We start from the raw sequence: 18,396 nt of genomic DNA, 5'->3' as shown, positions 1-18,396 counted from the left end.
TTGAGCGGGCTAAGCTGGATGGTCAAATTAGTGGGGTCATTCCACACTTGGTAGAAGATGGTCTATCCATCGTACAATATGCGGATGACACGATACTTTTTATGGATCATGATTTAGAGAAGGCAAGAAATCTTAAGGTGCTCTTATGTGCTTTTGAGGAACTTTCTGGTCTCAAAATTAATTTTCATAAGAGCGAACTTTTTTGCTTTGGCGAGGCTGCAGAATCAGCACCCGAGTATGCCGACATTTTTGGATGCCAGCTTGGGCAGTTTCCGATTCGATATCTGGGTATTCCCGTCGGCGTCTAACTATTGCTGAGTGGAGGCATGTGGAAGAGAGACTTGAGAAACGTTTAGCCAGTTGGAAGGCCAAACTGTTGTCGTATGGGGGGCGATTGATCTTGATCAATTCTGTCCTAAGCAACATGGTTTTATATATGTTTTCCTTCTTCCACCTGCCGAAAGGGGTTCTACAGCGACTCGATTATTTTAGATCCAGATTTTTTTGGCAGAGTGATAATGAAACTAAGAAATATCGACTGGCTAGGTGGAGCGTATTATGCAGACCTAAAAGTCAAGGGGGCCTGGGAATCCAAGACCTTGAGATTAAAACATTGCTCTTCTCAGCAAGTGGGTTTATAAACTACTCACTGAGAATGGAGTATGGCAAGAAATCATTCGCAACAAGTATGTGGGATCCAATGCCATTTCTCAAATTTATTGGAAACCTGGGGATTCACATTTTTGGAGTGGTGTCATGAAGGCCAAGGAATTCTTCTTCCAATTTGGGACCTTCTCGGTTAGGGACGGTTCTCAGGTTCGTTTCTGGGAAGATACCTGGCTAGGGAACAACTCACTAATGGTGCAATATCCGAGCTTGTATAGGATTGTTAGACATAAATTTGTCACGATCAAACAAGTCTTAGGACAACAAAACCCCGATATTTCTTTTCGTAGGGATCTTTTGGGAATTCGTCTGGCAGCATGGAATGAATTACTCACTCGCCTAGATGACATTCAACTGTCAGATGAGCCGGACATTTTTCGATGGAACTTGCATCAGAATGGCAAATTTTCGGTCAAATCCATGTATGATGCAATGGTACATTGTGATGCTCCGGTAGATAACAGGAAATTGTGGAAGCTAAAAATTCCTCTAAGAGTGAAGATTTTCCTCTAGTTTCTAAACAAAGGAGTCATTCTAACTAGAGATAATCTGGCACGACGAAACTGGCATGGGCCCAAGTCATGTGTCTTTTGTCAACATGACGAGTCTATCAAACACTTATTTTTTGAGTGCAAGTTCGTGCGGGCAGTTTGGGCCGTGGTCCAGGTAGCTTCGAATTTATACCCACCACGTACTGCACGGAATATGTTCGGCAACTGGTTGCGGGGTATTGATAAACAATTTTCTGCACATATTCTTGTGGGAGCGGCGGCCTTATGCTGGGCAATGTGGCTTTCCAGGAATAATGAGGTTTTTAACAACAAAAGTGTCTCATCTCCTATGCAGGTTATTCATGCTTGTACACGATTGATCCGTACGTGGTCTATCCTGCAGAAGCCGGAGGACAGGGACCTTTTTATGATGGCGTCTACCCGGCTGGAGCGTACGACCAGGGAGGTTTTCTACCCCCATGGATGGCGGTGTGATTTACGGATAGGATCTACCGCTCCTTAGGCTGGACACGATTTATTGCTTGGCATTGTATCAAATTATTTTATTTTTAGAGTGCTCTGGACGTTTTGGCTGTGTGCATCTAGCTATGCAGAGGCCGGGCTTTCTTTCTATATGATTGTATCACCTCGATATATCTATTCAATGAAAAGTCCTTTATCAAAAAAAAAATGGAACTCAAAATTATTGGGGCTGAAATTGCACAGAAGCTGAAAGGATCACCTCTGGCAGCCAGCACAGTGGAAGGGCATCTACGTAAAAGACAAAATGATGTCGACTTTTGGAGAGAAGTTCGAGATCGGGACCTTCTGAATGAGACGACAGGGGCCCTGTGGTGGAGTTACCAGCATCTTGATGAGCAGGTGAGGCGATGCTTTGCTTACTGCAGTATTTTCCCCAAAAGATACCGTTTGAACCTTGATGAGTTAGTTAAACTATGGGTGGCAGAGGGGTTCATACAGAGCACTAATGCAGAGGAGGATATCGAAGCTATTGGTCAGGGTTACTTCCATGAGTTACTGGCAACCTCATTTGTGCAACCAGGAGGATACTACCAGGGCAGTTTGTGCTATTTAGTCCACGATCTTATGCATGATTTAGCCGAGAATGCAGCAGGGAGTGATTGCTTCAGAATCGAGAATGGCTCGAGCAGAGAAGTTCCTCATGATGTTCGCCAACTTTTCGTTGCGAATGGAGCAATGGTTACTGAGGACATTATTAAACTGAAAAACCTACGCACTCTCATTATTGATCATATGGAGCTTGCACCGGCTGACAAAGAATTCTTTGAGGAAGTGTTTGAGAAGCTGCAGAAATTGCGAGTATTGGCCATTGAAACCTCCTGGACATTGATCGATGAAATAAGTGTGTTCGAAATCCCAGCAGCTATTGGTCATTTAAAGCATCTCCGGTATCTTGCTTTAGTGTTCTACGAAGCAGCGCTATATTTACCAAAAACAGTAGACAGTCTTTACCATCTGCAGGTGCTAATGTTTGGTTATGCAAGTGATGTAGAAGTTTCATCTGATATAAACATGGGTAACCTCACCAACTTGAGGCATATCATCGGCGGCGAAATAACAATGCATATTCCGAACATTGGCAGGTTAATATCACTACAGACAATAGAAACTTTTGATGTAAGGAGGGAACATGGGTATGAGTTAAAACAGCTGAGGGACCTAAACAAGCTTCGGGCCATTCTGACGATCCAAAATCTTGAAAATGTTGAAAGCAAGAAGGAAGCACATGAAGCAAAGCTAGCTGATAAGAAAGGGCTGACCGAACTGCGACTTTTCTGGGTTAATGATAGAGCTTGCACACCAGAAGTTCAAGCACAGGTACTTGAGGGCCTTTGCCCACCCAAGGATCTTAAAAGTCTGGAAATCTGGAGGTACCAAAGTCTGAGGTACCCAAGTTGGATGGTGAGTGAGTAGAACGGTGGCCCAAAGTACCTACATGAACTTATATTCCACGACTGCAGTCGTTTGCGACCTGCTCCCGAACTTTTTGAGCATTTCATTCAACTTCGCCATCTCTTAATTGCTGAATGCTGCTGGGGCCACTTGCCAGACAATATGAATAAGCTCAGGTTCCTCAAGAGCCTAACGATTTGGCTATGCTGGTATCTTAAATCACTTTCAGAAGTTTAAAGTGTCTTGCTGCAATGGAGAGTTCATGAGTTCGTGCAAACAAATAGGCCGTCCAAACTGGCAAAAACTTCAGCACGTTGAAGCGAAGGAATTTATACATTAATTATGAAGTTGCTCTCCCGTTGAAAATGATGGGTCGAGAGGTATATACTTCTATAAATGCCTTTGATTCCTACCTTTTCAAGTTAAGAACCATTAGGACGATTGTTTCTTAAGTTTTTTAATACATTCCCTGACTGAAATACCAGGCTTCATACTGTGGATGCAGCTAAAGGAGAAACCCTATCATTCGTAGGATATATGTTGTCGATTGACCGGGTGATGAGTTCTGGTTCCACGTATACCTTGTCATTAGGTTCTATAGAAGTCGTCCTATATATCATGCGTTTGCAGACAATGCAACATGTCATTGCTGCGAGCAACCGATGTTTTTTAACAGTGTTTAACGCTGGATTTATTTGCTTCATATGGTTTGTAACAATGTGGAATTATGACAACTAAATTCACTTGTTTCATATGGTTTGTGATGTCGTGGAATGATGGCCTCTGCATTTGTTTGGTTGTAATAGTTTGGGGCGATGAACACAGAAGCTATATATTTATTTCCAATAAATGATGATCTGTTTATTGCTTGTTCTTGTGCTAACACACAAACATAGTCTCATTCCATCATAATAGTTTGGGGCGTGGAATAATGTTCTGTTTTCAGATTCGAATTGTCTGTAATAATATTGTGCAATGATAGACACTGGTTCTGTTTATTGCTTGTTCTTGTGCTAACACACAAACACAGCCTGAGATGGTTTCCCGAGACTGCTGTGATTTCAACTGGGATCTATGATCTTGTTGCTCTGTGCTGCCCAGGTGTGTGCTCCCTCCGAAATGTCTTATAATGTGGGACAGTAGTTCTTATACATGTGCAAAATATATCTGCATTTACCAAGGGAACTCAAAAAAATTCTCCAGAAGTTTATTTCACAGAAACATAGTCTCATTCCATCATAAAATAAAACCCATAGGCAGCTCTCACTATATGTCAACATGAATCTTTGCTTATCCAATCACTCCCTTCTTCATCTTACAGGTGCTTGCAAAAATAATACATTTGAAGAGCTCCAATTGAATTAACACAAGGAATCAGCTACCATGTTTAATAATACATTTTATCTTCTCAACGTGCACGCAGAAAATACGGACAGTAGCTAGCAGAACTTCAGAAAGGCGCATGAATATCCAGCAAGCAAGGTTGCAAAAATAACTTCACATATATTATATAGCAAGCTTCAGAAAGATGTATGCCATTCGGTCATCAAATCAGGACTGCAGAATCATCTGCAGAGAGACCCATGACACATTGCAAAAGCATCAGCATTCAGTCAGCAAACGGGGTTGCGGAAAACAATATGAAAACGTAGCTTAATATACAAGATAGTAAGTCGGAGCAATGTTTCGATCTGCCAGGCCTTCATACTTCTTAATATACAAGATGATAAGTCGGAGCATTGTTTCATACTTCATATTTGCAGCTCGGCGGATGGAAATTAAGAGTTCAGGAGGGTCAAATAGTTCAGGCATGCCAGCAACAGCCGAACAGTGTTGGTGGTGGTGGCCGTACTAGTAGTAGCAGCAGACGGCTAATAGCTGTACACCAGCAAACGATGGTAATCATCAGGCAGCTACTCCCTCCGTCCCATAATATAAGAACGTTTTTTACACTAGTGTAGTGTAAAAAACGTTCTTATATTATGGGACAGAGGGAGTAGATCAGAACGGCCCAATGGGAACGCCCAAATATTAAAGTGCATATCTTAACATGAAAACAAAACATCATAACTGTTCGCAAAAATACATCAATCTGAGTTCTGAGGTAGTTGCCATTTTTTTCTGACAAAAGGTAATATATCTACTTGAATCCATTCACTTGATACCTAGGCAACATCGTAAGAAGGGTGCAGAAATAATCAATTGATAAGTAAAGTTGCATTTTTCACTAACTTGCACGACTCTGTCAAAATGAGGTCCGAAAATTATAAGCTAAGAAGGCTGACAAGTTATGGTGTAAATGCATTGACTGTACTTTGGTTGGTAGCTGAAATAAGCAGAAATAATATTGTATTCATTCTCTTACTGTGAAATAAGATTGCAAACAAAGTTGCTACGCACTGGAGAGAATCAAGCTGAAGTTTCATCGAAAGCGGATGAAACTTCACACTACATATGTTTTTTGACAAAAGGTAGAGTCGAACAACTTTAGAGTTCAATTTAGAAACAAGAGCACCCATATCAACTGTCAAACTTCCAGCACAGTAAATGCCCTGTCCTGGCATCTGCCCAAATCCTATTTTTCATATATGAAGCATAAGCTTATATGCTACACACCTTTGTCTTATCACCTGAATTATTAAAAACGGACCAAACGCGCAAACACCAAGCACAAAATCTTCCCATCAAAGCTTGCACCTTTATTTCATTTTTTTGGCATTAATGCAATACCTCTGTGGTTAACAGATTCAAAGCTCTACTGAATTCAGCAAATATAAGTAAAAAGAACCTGCTCCAAGGCAGTGTTTTAGCAAAATACTGAATGAATAAGGTTGAGTCGACATCACACCAGTAACTACTCTGATTGAACCTTTTAGTAAACTACAGGTTCACAATCTGCAATAGGATTTGGGATAATCATAATAACTGATTGTTACGGAAAGAAGGATGGTTACAATATAATAACTGATTGTTATGGGACTAATACGTGCATGTCAAGAACAATAGCCAGTGCTAGGCAAACAAGAACAAGAGTAACGGTGTTCTTTGGAGTTAACATTGTGCTTAATCTGTAGGTTTACCAGGCATTGCTCTGAACTGAAAACCAAGCAAGAGGAGTGTAAGCACCAGCAAATTGAGTGGCATGATTCAAGTAGATTCAGAGGTACACACAAATAGTTCAGCCGATAGAAAAACCAATTCTTGGAGGAAGCATTGAAGGTAAAGCTACCGCCCATTTGCATCTCCTAATGACTCTGAGAACAAAGGAACATAGGGTAGAAATCGTTATGTGCTGTTTTTCTCAAGATCAAGGATGCATCCAACTTTCTGATGTTGCATATCATACGGTAGCAAGGTATGACCTCCACATGGAACCAAGAAAATGGTGTCGCAGTCTGGATGGATCCCAATCACCCTGTAATTCTTCATAGTCATGCATGTAGACTTATCGATGCTGGCAGTACGTTTCAGGACCAATTCCTTATTATCACAATCCTTGAGGCACCAGAGTTCTATCTCAGAAACTGGGATGTTGTTGTTATTGGAAGCTATAGCATAGTGTAAGCACCCCTGGGACGTTCCAATCATAGCAAATCTTCAGGCATGCGGCACACTGATGGTCTTCCACACTTTCCCAGCCATGTCCACTGCCAGCAGCACATGGTCGTTGTTGGTGCTCGGAAGGAAGCCCATCAGGTAGAGCACGCCGCCAACAAAGATACATCTAGTGGTATACGACAGTGTAACTTCCTCAGCCATCACCCTGTCCCTATGACTCCAGGCTCCTGTCCGTGACGAGTAGATGCTCACTCCTGTCACGCTCGATGAGTCTGCCTCCTCGAAACGAAGAACATGGAAATGGGATGAGACCGCCGGATCAAAAGCCAGACCTGCGACACGGCTACGCCCTTTCGCCGGCTCTTGCGGTTGAGGTTGAGGGGGCAGCTCCACCCAGCTGCCAGTGGCAGGATTGCACACGACAAAACGGCAATCATCCTCTGTCCAATCCCAAGGGGCGCCAAATTCTTGGTGCAGCCGCGGTAGAGAAGGAGGCCATTGCAGGCGTCTACCTGCTCCATGTCCTTGTACTTGTTTGGCTGCAGGTAAGGGAGGGAAAGGTCGAACGGGGCAGCGCCGCCGGAGACACTGGCAAAGTGGTGGTGGTGGTGCACGCTGCGGAATGACATGTAGAGGAAGCCGGCGAGGACCTGGTGCAGCTTCTTGCGGTTGGCGGGGTCGGTGATGAGGTCGCGCCAGGGGACGGAGACGCACTTGAAGCGGTGGAGGGATCTGGCGGGGAGGCGGGAGAGGAGTTGGAAGATTGTTTCCTTATCATTGATTGATTCTGTTACACATTACAGCATATATACCGAGAGAGAGAGAGAGAGAGAGAGGGAGAGGGCCCGTGAGAATAGGCATGCAGGCCAACGGGCAAAGAGATCCAGAAATATAGGATCATACTACGTACAACAGTAGAATACAATGTACACTTGTCAATACCCCCCCTCAGCCGGAACACCATGTGGAAGGGTGTTAAGGCTGGATCGAAACTCATGGAAAATCTGTGATGGGAGACCCTTGGTGAACACATCCGCGTACTTTGAGCTGGAGGGAACGTGCAACACCCGCACTTCGCCAAGGGCCACATGATCGCGAACAAAATGCAGGTTGATCTCGATGTGTTTAGTCCGCTGGTGTTGAACCGGATTGCTGGCAAGATACGAGGCACTTATGTTGTCACAATACACCACAGTAGCTCGAGTCGGTGGCACCTCAAGCTCAAGAAGAAGCTGCCGCAGCCAGCAAGATTCAGCCACACAATTTGCAACACCGCGATACTCAGCCTCCGCGCTCGAACGGGAAATGGTGGGTTGCCTCTTAGAGGACCAGGAGACAAGATTGGTGCCAAGATAGACACAAAACCCGGATGTCGACTTGCGAGTATCGGGGCAACCGGCCCAATCCGCATCAGTATAAGCGGTGAGATCTGTAGAGGGTGACCGAAATAGCTGAAGACCAAAGTGAGAGGTGCCTCGGAGATACCGGAGAATACGCTTCACAAGTTGCATGTGAATGTCGCGTGGTGCATGCATGAACAGGCAAGCCTGTTGCACCGCATAGGTGATGTCGGGGCGCGTTAGAGTGAGGTATTGGAAGGCACCGGTCAAGCTACGGTAGTGGGTGGGGTTGGTGAGAAGTTGGCCATCGTGAGAGGACAACTTGGCGGTGGTGTCAACCGGGGTGGAAACGGGCTTACAGTTGAGCATTTTAGCCCGCTCAAGAAGCTCGAGAGTGTACTGTTGTTGACAGAGAAAAAGGCCGGAGGTGTTGGTGGTGACGTTGATACCCAAGAAATGATGAAGGGCACCAAGATCGGTCATGGCGAATTCCTTCTTGAGAGATGAGATGATGTAGTGAAGTGTGGTGGAGCTGCTGGCAGTAAGGATGATGTCATCCACATAAACTAGCAAATATGCAAGAGAGGAGCCATGACGCATGATGAAGAGGGAAGTGTCACTCTTGGAACCACAAAACCCAAGTGAGAGCAAGAAGGCTTGAAAGCGAAGAAACCATGTCCGAGGAGCTTGCTTGAGGCCGTAGAGAGACTTACGAAGAAGACAGACATGATCCGGCTTGGAGGAGTCAACAAACCCAGCCGGTTGCGAGGAGTACACTGTCTCATTGAGTTTACCATGGAGAAATGCATTTTTGACATCAAGTTGATGAATAGGCCATGAATGAGAAGTGGTAAGGCTCAACACGACCCGAATGGTAGCCGGCTTGACAACAGGACTGAAAGTCTCGGAGTAATCCACACCCTCTTGCTGAGTGAACCCACGGACAACCCACCGTGCTTTGTACCGAGCCAATGATCCATCAGTATTGAACTTGTGGAGAAAAATCCATTTGCCCGTGACCACATTTGCACCTGCAGGCTTAGGCACCAAAGACCAAGTAGAGTTATTCGTTAAAGCATTAAACTCGTCGAGCATCGCTTGGCGCCAATGGGGATCCTTGAGCGCGGATTTGTATGTGGGTGGAATAGGTCAGATGGGTGTGGTAGACGTTGAAGGAAATATGCCCTAGAGGCAATAATAAAGTTATTATTTATTTCCTTATATCATGATAAATGTTTATTATTCATGCTAGAATTGTATTAACCGGAAACATAATACATGTGTGAATACATAGACAAACAGAGTGTCACTAGTATGCCTCTACTTGACTAGCTCGTTAATCAAAGATGGTTATGTTTCCTAACCATGAACAAAGAGTTGTTATTTGATTAATGAGGTCACATCATTAGTTGAATGATCTGATTGACATGACCCATTCCATTAGCTTAGCACCCGATCATTTAGTATGTTGCTATTGCTTTCTTCATGACTTATACATGTTCCTATGACTATGAGATTATGCAACTCCCGTTTGCCGGAGGAACACTTTGTGTGCTACCAAACGTCACAACGTAACTGGGTGATTATAAAGGAGCTCTACAGGTGTCTCCAATGGTAGATGTTGGGTTGGCGTATTTCGAGATTAGGATTTGTCACTCCGATTGTCGGAGAGGTATCTCTGGGCCCTCTCGGTAATGCACATCACATAAGCCTTGCAAGCATTGCAACTAATGAGTTAGTTGCGGGATGATGTATTACGGAACGAGTAAAGAGACTTGCCAGTAACGAGATTGAACTAGGTATTGGATACCGACGATCGAATCTCGGGCAAGTAACATACCGATGACAAAGGGAACAACGTATGTTGTTATGCGGTCTGACCGATAAAGATCTTCGTAGAATATGTAGGAGCCAATATGGGCATCCAGGTCCCGCTATTGGTTATTGACCGGAGATGTGTCTCGGTCATGTCTACATTGTTCTCGAACCGTAGGGTCCGCACGCTTAACGTTACGATGACAGTAATTATGAGTTTATGCATTTTGATGTACCGAAGGTTGTTCGGAGTCCCGGATGTGATCACGGACATGACGAGGAGTCTCGAAATGGTCGAGACATAAAGATTGATATATTGGAAGCCTATGTTTGGATATCGGAAGTGTTCCGGGTGAAATCGGGATTTTACCGGATTACCGGGAGGTTACCGGAACCCCCCGGGAGCCATATGGACCTTATTGGGCTTTAGTGGAAAGGTGAAAGGGGCTGCCCATGGTGGGCTGCGCGCCTCCCCCCTCCCCTAGTCCTATTAGGACTAGGAGAGGTGGCCGGCCACCTCTCTCTCTCTCTCTCTTTCCCCCTTGGGAATCCTATTTGGAATAGGATTGGGGGGGGGAGTCCTACTCCCGGTAGGAGTAGGACTCCTCCTGCGCCTCCATAGGGCTGGCCGCACCCCTCCCCCTTGGCTCCTTTATATACGGAGGCAGGGGGCACCTCTAGACACACAAGTTGATCATTGAGATCGTTCCTTAGCCGTGTGCGGTGCCCCCTGCCACCATATTCCACCTCGATCATATCGTTGTAGTGCTTAGGCGAAGCCCTGCGTCGGTAGAACATCAAGATCGTCACCACGCCGTCGTGCTGACGGAACTCCTCCCCGAAGCTTTGCTGGATCGGAGCCCGGGGATCGTCATCGAGCTGTACGTGTGCTAAGAACTCGGAGGCGCCAGAGTAACGGTGCTTGGATCGGTCGGATCGGGAAGAAGACGTACGACTACTTCCTCTACGTTGTGTGATCGCTTCCGTAGTCGGTCTGCGTTGGTACGTAGACAACACTCTCCCCTCTCGTTGCTATGCATCACCATGATCTTGCGTGTGCGTAGGAATTTTTTTGAAATTACTACGTTCCCCTACAGACGTATCAGCAAGAAATAAGCGCCGGGGCATAAGGTAGCCGGATTTAGCTCGGGTGGACATTTTGTGTGAGTTTTGGGGTGGCTGTACTGGGACAGCGTGTTTGGGAAGAGGTGGCGAAGGGGTACTGGACGCAGCGGAATCGGAGGTGGATACGGTGGGGCCGTTGGAAGGGGCGGCAGGGCTGGTGGGTGGTGGATCCGAGGTGGATCGAGAGGCAGGTGCGCTCGTGGGGGAGGCAGGCGGGTCGTGGGGAACCGGCGCGGCAGGCGAGGCGGGATGGGCGGGGGAAACGGGCGACACGGGCGATGCGGGGTTTGGGGAGAGGCCGCGCGATTGGTCAGAGCCAGCTGGTGGTGGGCCGCCTGGGAATCCGGCGGAAAGATCCGCCTGGGGATCCGGGAAAGCGAGATGGGCAGGTGGTGCATGGGGATTTTCTGTGGACGTAGGGGGTGTGTGGCCAGGGGGGTGTGCTGTGTACGGAAATACGGTTTCGTCAAAAATGACGTGGCGAGACACAATGACACGGCGAGTAGTAAGATCGTAGCAGCGATAGCCTTTGTGTTCGAGGGCGTAGCCAAGAAAGACGCAGCGAGTCGAGCGTGGGGCAAGTTTGTGATCCATAGTGGCATACAAATTTGGGAAGCATAGGCAACCAAAAACACGGAGGTGATCGTAGGAGGGGGGCACGCCATGAAGAAGGAAATAAGGTGTGTGGGGAGCAATGGCACGGGATGGTCGTCTATTCAGTAAGTATGTGGCGGTGTGAAGTGCCTCAACCCAAAAGGGAGGAGTAAGGTTGGCTTGGAGGAGGAGGGTGCGCACGATGTCATTGGTAGTACGGATCATACGTTCTGCCTTGCCGTTTTGCGGGGAAGTGTGGGGACATGAGAAGCGATAAGCGATGCCATTGGCGGAGAAGAAGGAACGATGGGATGCGTTAATGAACTCGCCGCCATTATCACACTGCATGCTTTTGATAACCGTGTGAAACTGAGTGTAAACGAAAGTGAAGAAGTGTTGGAGAACAGTGGAGGTATCAGATTTGTTTCGGAGGGGAAATGTCCATGAAAAATGCGTAAAGTCATCTAACACAACAAGATAATATTGGAAACCAGAGAAGCTAATAACAGGAGATGTCCACAAATCACAATGTATTAAATCAAAAGGAGCATAAGTTTTGCTAAGAGAGGAAGGAAAAGGGAGACGTGGTTGTCGGCCTAGTTGACATGCACTACAAGGGGAGTGGGGAGCCTTATTACATTCACGAAAAAAATCTTTAGATAGAGAAGCGAGAGTTTGAGCGTCGGGGTGCCCGAGACGACGATGCCACAAATCCGCGGTGGTGAGGGTGAGTAGTGCAGACGCCCGAGCTGTTTTATTGCCGACAAAGGGATAAAGATCACCATGGCTAACGGAGATCATGAGAACCCTCCGAGTGCGAAGATCCTTCACAAGAAAACCACACGGGTAAAATTCTATAGAGCAAGAGTTATCCTTAGTGAACTTGCGAACGGAAATTAAGCTAGTAACAACAGAAGGAGAAACAAGAATATCGGTAAGACGAAAATCATGGGGAGGAAGAGTGGTGGAGAGTAGTACGGTGCAGGCGGCGTCGGTGGCGAGTAGGTATGGTAGGCCTGGGCGTGAGCACCTGGACGAGGGCCAAGCACGCCAGCGGCGTTGGGAGGGATCCAGCCGGAGCGCAGGGCCGGGAGCGCCATGCCATAAGGGGCGAAGTAGCCGGTGAACGGAGAGAGCGGCGCTGGACGAGGTTGGCCACTCCCGCCGCTGTCACCACGGCCACGCCCACGCCCGCGGCCGCGTCCGCGGCCACGATCACCACCATCACCAGAGCGATCGCCGCGCCCACGGCCAGAAGGAGGAGGACCGGAGGAGCGCTCGGAGCTATTGCCGGATGGCCGATCCGCGCGGACGCTGAGGGCGCGTCCACCGGTGTTGGAGGGGCCGCTCGACGAGCCACCACCGGACATGGCAAAGGCCGAGGAGCTCTCCTCCGCCGCGCGTTGAGCCTGGGACTCCTCAGCCAGGAGGACGCAGGAGAGGACGGTGTCGAAGGGGAGCGTCTGGTCACCAAGAATGACTCGAATGGTTTTGAGGCGCTTGTCGAGGCCGTGAAGGAACTGCGTGGTGAGGTCCACCTCGGTGACGCCGTGCTCGATGTCGGCGAGGGCGTCGGTGAGCTGCTTCATGCGCCGGGCGTACTCAGAGACAGAGAGGTCCCCCTGCTTGAGATTGCGGTACTGACGATTGAGGATCATAAAGCGGGCGGCGCGGTTGGCAAGGAAGTAGTCTTTGATCTTGTGCCACAGGGCGAAAGTGGTGGTGGCGCCGACGACATTGTCGCACATGGTGTCGGAGAGAGTGGCGTAGATCCACAGGACGATGTGGGCATCCAGCTCAAGGTAAGCGGGGGGTGCGTTGGGTGGTGGTGGTTGCTCGATGAGGAAGGTGACGCCATAGCGAACGAGCACCATGAGGAAGAAGGTCTTCCACTTGTGATAGTTGTGATCTGCAGGGTGAAGAAAAATTTGATGTGATTTGTGATATGGTCGTGGAAGATGGAGCCGCGCGTGGCAGGAGCTGGGGGTGGGGTGGGGGGTTGGTTGCTGGAGGTGAAGAGGGGAGCAAACTGAGATCCAGATGCGGCGGTGGAGTTGGAGAGAAAAGAGGGAGCAGTGCCGAAGATGAACGGTGGGGACGAGGCCGGAGAAGAGGCCGCGGAGGTGTGGGCGGCCGGGGCCGTCGAGGCGGAGAGAGAGCCCGGCGACGTGGCTGCCGGCGAGGAGGCATCAGAGGAGAGAGGTTGGGTGCCGGCCATGGAAAAGCCTGGAGTCTGATACCAAGTTGAAAGATTGTTTCCTTATCATTGATTTATTCTGTTACACATTACAACATATATACCTCGAGAGAGAGAGGGAAAGGGCCCGTGAGAATAGGCACGCAGGCCAACGGGCAAAGAGATTCAGAAATATAAGATCATACTACGTACAACAGTAGAATACAATGTACACTTGTCAATAAGAGAATCTCCAGGATGATGTCGTCGGTGAACACGCCGGCCCCATCCGAGGTCTCCCCCAGATGGCTGTCCAGCCTTGGCTTGGCGTTCCTCTAGAAGACCTCCCCTTTCTCCGCCTCCTCCATGGAAGGGCTAGTCAGGGGTCAGATCTGCAGATGGAGAGAGGGAATCATGGATCAGGCCGAGGGAAATTGAGAATCCCAGGTAGTGGCCGGTGGTGGTTACCTCGGCGTGGTGAGTTGGAAAAGGTAGTACCTTGGTTTAGGTCGGCAACGGGCGGCGGGGATGCAGCCGGCGGCGACGAGCTTCTCGGAGGACGAATGTGGACGCTCAAGCTTTTCTTCTCCACAGGTAGCAACTGGATAGAAAAAAAAAGCCCAGTCCGGTCGGAGGTGTAAAAACTGGTCCGGTTGGGCTTTTTACTCTACTTGGCCCCTATGCGTCTAACTCACCCTTCAAAATTATGCAAAAGCATGCAACAACATAGAATTGCAAACGAGCTACAACTACACCTCATTCTTCATAGATAAAACCCAAGGATGATCCTGCGGTGGTTCGTCGATACTGCCCACTCATCCTCGATGGACTTAAGAATGGCGCGCATTCCATCAATGAGGGACGGGCCGTCGTAGAGCTCGACGAGGGCCACATCGTTCGCGCGTGCTCCACCTCAAGCCGCACCTCCCCTTTGAGGTGCTCCTCCACCATCGAGATGTGGAAGTGCTCATGCGCGTCCTCCATCAGACGGTAGGGGTGATGCCGGCCCGCTGACAGCAGGCCAACTGGGTCAACCACCAAGAGCACCTCCTCTGAGCCATACCATACTCATCCAAGCCTTCTCTAGAGGTTTTTTCCCCTATCGGCTTTGAAACTTCCCCAAACCGGGTTTTCATTCTTCTTTTCTTATTTCTTCAGTTTTATTTTCTTTTTTCTTTTACATTTATTTTTTATATTTTCCCCTTTTTCACATACACACACCTTTTAAAATGCAAAAAAACTAAGGATTTTTTTCAATTCATATACTTTTATGAAAAATCTGAATAACTTTCAAATTTGTGAATAGTTTTAGAAGCTTGTGAACAGTTATCAAATTCGATAATACTTCCTCCGTCCCATAATATAAGAGCATTTTTTACACAAGTCTAGTGTCAAAAACGCTCTTATATTATGGGATGAAGGGAGTAATTTTTAAATTAATGAAAAAAAATCAAACTCTCTAAAATGCTTTCTAAATCGCCAACTTTTTTTCAAACTTGTGAACATTTTTTGAAATTGACAATATTTGCCAAATTCATGAACAATTTTTTGATATTAATGAACACTTCTTATGACATGCGAACTTTTTTTGATATTAGAGAAAAATAATTAAACTCACGAACGTTTTCTGAACTGCATGGACATTTTTTTATTTCATAAATATGTTTTTAAAATCGTGAACATTTCCCAAATTCATGAGCATATTTTTAAAATTCGTGAACCTTTGTTGAAATTTGTGGACCTTCTTTTCAAATTCATAAACATTTTTTGAACTCCTGAAATATTTTTAATCCATGAACATTTTTTCGAATTTTCAAACATTTTCTAAAATTCATGAGCATTTATTGAATTTGCAACATTTTTAAAGAGTGAAAACAGTTGTTTTGAATCCGTCCTCTATCAAGATGTGGGGGTGATGCCAGCCTGTCGACTGCGCCGTCCGCCATCAACATCCTTGGGCCCACTGGGTCGAAGATGACCTTCTCCGAGCCTTTCCCTTCGTTGTCTGACCTTTCTCTAGAGGTTTTCTCCCCACCGGTTTTGAACCTTCCCTGAACCAGGTTTTCGTGTTTCTTTTGTTTTCTTCTTTTATTATTTTTTCTTTTTTCTTTTACATTTCTTATTTCTCTTCTTTTCTGATTTTTGTTTTCTTTTTTTTCCTTTATTTATTTTTCACATTCACAGTTTTTTTTTCAAAAACTTTGTTTTCCAAATCACTACAATTTTCAATTCATGTACTTTTATGAAAATCGCGAACAATTTCCAAAATCGTGCACATTTTTTAAAACTTGTGAACATTTTTTGAATTCTCTGTGCTCTACACACCGCTGTTAAATTTCAGTATGAGTGTGAATTGGCATGCTTGCTGCAGGAATTCTGACATGGTAAATTTCTTGCTTATCATCCTCTGAGCTTCTCAGTAGCATACCAAACAGCTCGTTTGATAGTAGTTACTAGTTCAAATTTGTGTCCGTGAAATACTTCAAACGGCTTCGAGCAGGATTAGTCCAATGGAGATGTTGGGTGGCGCGCTACCGGCGCATGGTGGGAGAAGCCCGTGTGTGGGTACTTCACCAGGTGGGCGCGATTGGTCGGCATGGCCAAAGGGGTGAAGCAGAGGTGAAATTGTGTCGAGACGGTGTGGTGGTGCGGCGGCGGCTGGCAGGTTGGGTGTCAATAGCTTCCGGTCCTGAAGCTTGATCTATTTCTAGCGACCATAGGTTCGGGCAAGTCAGTAAGTTACAAACTAGTAGCAAGATGGTATTTCTCAAGCCCTTTATTTGTTCAAGAAGAGTGCTGGAACAAGGTGTACGGAATATATAAGAATTGAAGATGTTGGCTGTATTGAAAAGCTTGAGACTTCAGGTACCGTCAGAAGCTTCACTCATTTTCCATGACAGCCACAAAGATTTGGACAGGTCGGTAAGCTACAAACTATCACCAAGTTATTATTTCTCAAACCCTAAATTTCTTCAAGAATAATGGCAGAGCCAGTCAGCCAGAAAATACACACAAGGGGGCCAAACATCGAGCACAACAAATTGAATGATGGTCATGACTAACAATTTTTAGTTGAATCGCACACGATGTTTCGTCGCAATTGAATTTACCAATAATTGCTTCTGTCTAGAATCCTATTGCAATCTCTTTCTTAATTAGATCAACAAGCAATCTCTCAAAAATATGTCTTTCATTTTATCTGAGAATCTTATTTTGGTATATTAAAAGTTTAATTTATAGCAGGGTAAAAAGACAAAAAATGGACATGCTAAGAAATCGTCAGAGCATTGGTTTGATAGGTCCTGTTTAAGTGATTAAAAAGAACTGATACATGTATAAAATTATTCGGCCAGAAAACAAGCAAGAATGTAACGTACAACTTCACAAGCACACCATAGTGAACACTCAACACTCTCAATACAATACTACAACTTTCCACAATACTCACTTCCTCATGATGGAAGTAGAGGTCATGGAGCAGAAACTGTTGTGTTGTCGAGCCCCTCCCGTGAAGAGCAACCCGACGTCCGATAGCTCCATCTCCCGCTAATTGCCGCCCGAAGGCCAAAGAAACGCAGGCTTATTCATTTATCATGGTGAAGTTCCACGACTTTATCTGATTCAGTTGGGTGAAGTTGCCAGTGGAACCTGCAAACACCAGATATATCTTGTCCTGCAGAAGCTGTGATAGATCAATGTAGATATCTCCTTGGTAGATATACCATCCTCGGATGCTGTGTTGGACCAGAAATACTTGAAACAATTTTGATGTGCCGTGGTACCTGATACTGACCCATACATCAGTCCCACTCGAGAGGATGATGGAAACATTACTAAGCGGGTACTGCCGAATAGATTTGATGCTGTTGATGTCGATGCCGATATGGTTGCCATCAAGGTCATCCTCATAGCTCTTCCTTGTGTCAAACTCGACAGCTACTACTGGGTCCGTCTTCGTGCCATCTGTCGTGGCATTACATATGCCAAGCCATTGGCCACTGCTGTTGCTGGGCAACGATGGATTGTTTGTGAGAACAAATGCCATACCTTCTCCAGCCCCATTCTGACCGGGGAGGATGTTGAGCAGGAAATCTGTCCTGAACAAGGTGGGCGTCATGCGCTTGTTGTTCCATAGCTTGAGGGTTTGCCTTGCATAAACCACTCTCCCCGACCGGTGGCGCATGTTTCCGGTACTTGGTGTGATCTGCAAGGCACCGCCTGCAATTGTTGAGCCTGGGCTGAAACTGAAATCATCCCTATTGATTGTGTTGAAGTTGGGATAAGTAAATTGCAAGCAACTACTGTATCTACTGCCTAGGGTTAGGATGACAACAGCTGCAGTAGCTATACGGGAAAAGCTCAACTTGGTTTTGGGCATTGTCATGCTAAATGGTTCCTATAGCTTCCTGCAACCTACTCAAGAAAGAGGAGTATTTATACAATCCTTATGCTTCACTGCTTCTCAATACGGTGGAGGGGAGGAGCTGACAAAGTACTTGGAAGAGACATAGTCAATGAGAATCGTCAGGATAAAGCCTGGGATTATATTTGTGCAGCTGCAGAGAAACATCCCAATGTTAGACTAAGAAACGGTGCGGCCAAAATGTTGTGACATATGCTACTCACCAGCAATATGTTTGACTATGCGATTGCTCACCTTCTTTCCACAAGAGAGGGATGAAAAGCGGGACATCTG

General features: G+C 46.3%; 1 protein-coding gene and 2 pseudogenes across 1 annotated transcript; all 3 read right to left on the bottom strand.

Moving 5' to 3' along the window:
• Positions 1-6,317: 6,317 nt before the first annotated feature.
• LOC147953657 (F-box protein At5g07610-like) lies at positions 6,318-14,068 on the bottom strand (annotated as a pseudogene).
• LOC147953658 (uncharacterized) lies at positions 12,471-13,742 on the bottom strand (annotated as a pseudogene).
• Positions 14,069-17,017: 2,949 nt separating the features above from the next.
• Positions 17,018-18,094, bottom strand: LOC147953656 (putative L-type lectin-domain containing receptor kinase S.5). Its single transcript, XM_087538301.1, has one exon. The coding sequence runs from the start codon at positions 18,082-18,084 to the stop codon at positions 17,281-17,283; it is 804 nt and encodes a 267-aa protein (XP_087394427.1). The 5' UTR covers positions 18,085-18,094; the 3' UTR covers positions 17,018-17,280.
• Between the last annotated feature and the right edge of the window lie 302 nt (positions 18,095-18,396).

The sequence above is a fragment of the Triticum urartu genome, unplaced genomic scaffold (genome assembly GCF_056163025.1).
Source record: "Triticum urartu cultivar PI428250 unplaced genomic scaffold, HENAU_Tu73 scaffold2, whole genome shotgun sequence".
Classification (NCBI taxonomy): domain Eukaryota; kingdom Viridiplantae; phylum Streptophyta; class Magnoliopsida; order Poales; family Poaceae; genus Triticum; species Triticum urartu.
The sequence above is the reverse complement of the archived record's forward strand: the minus strand, read 5'-3'. Positions and strand labels throughout refer to the sequence as shown.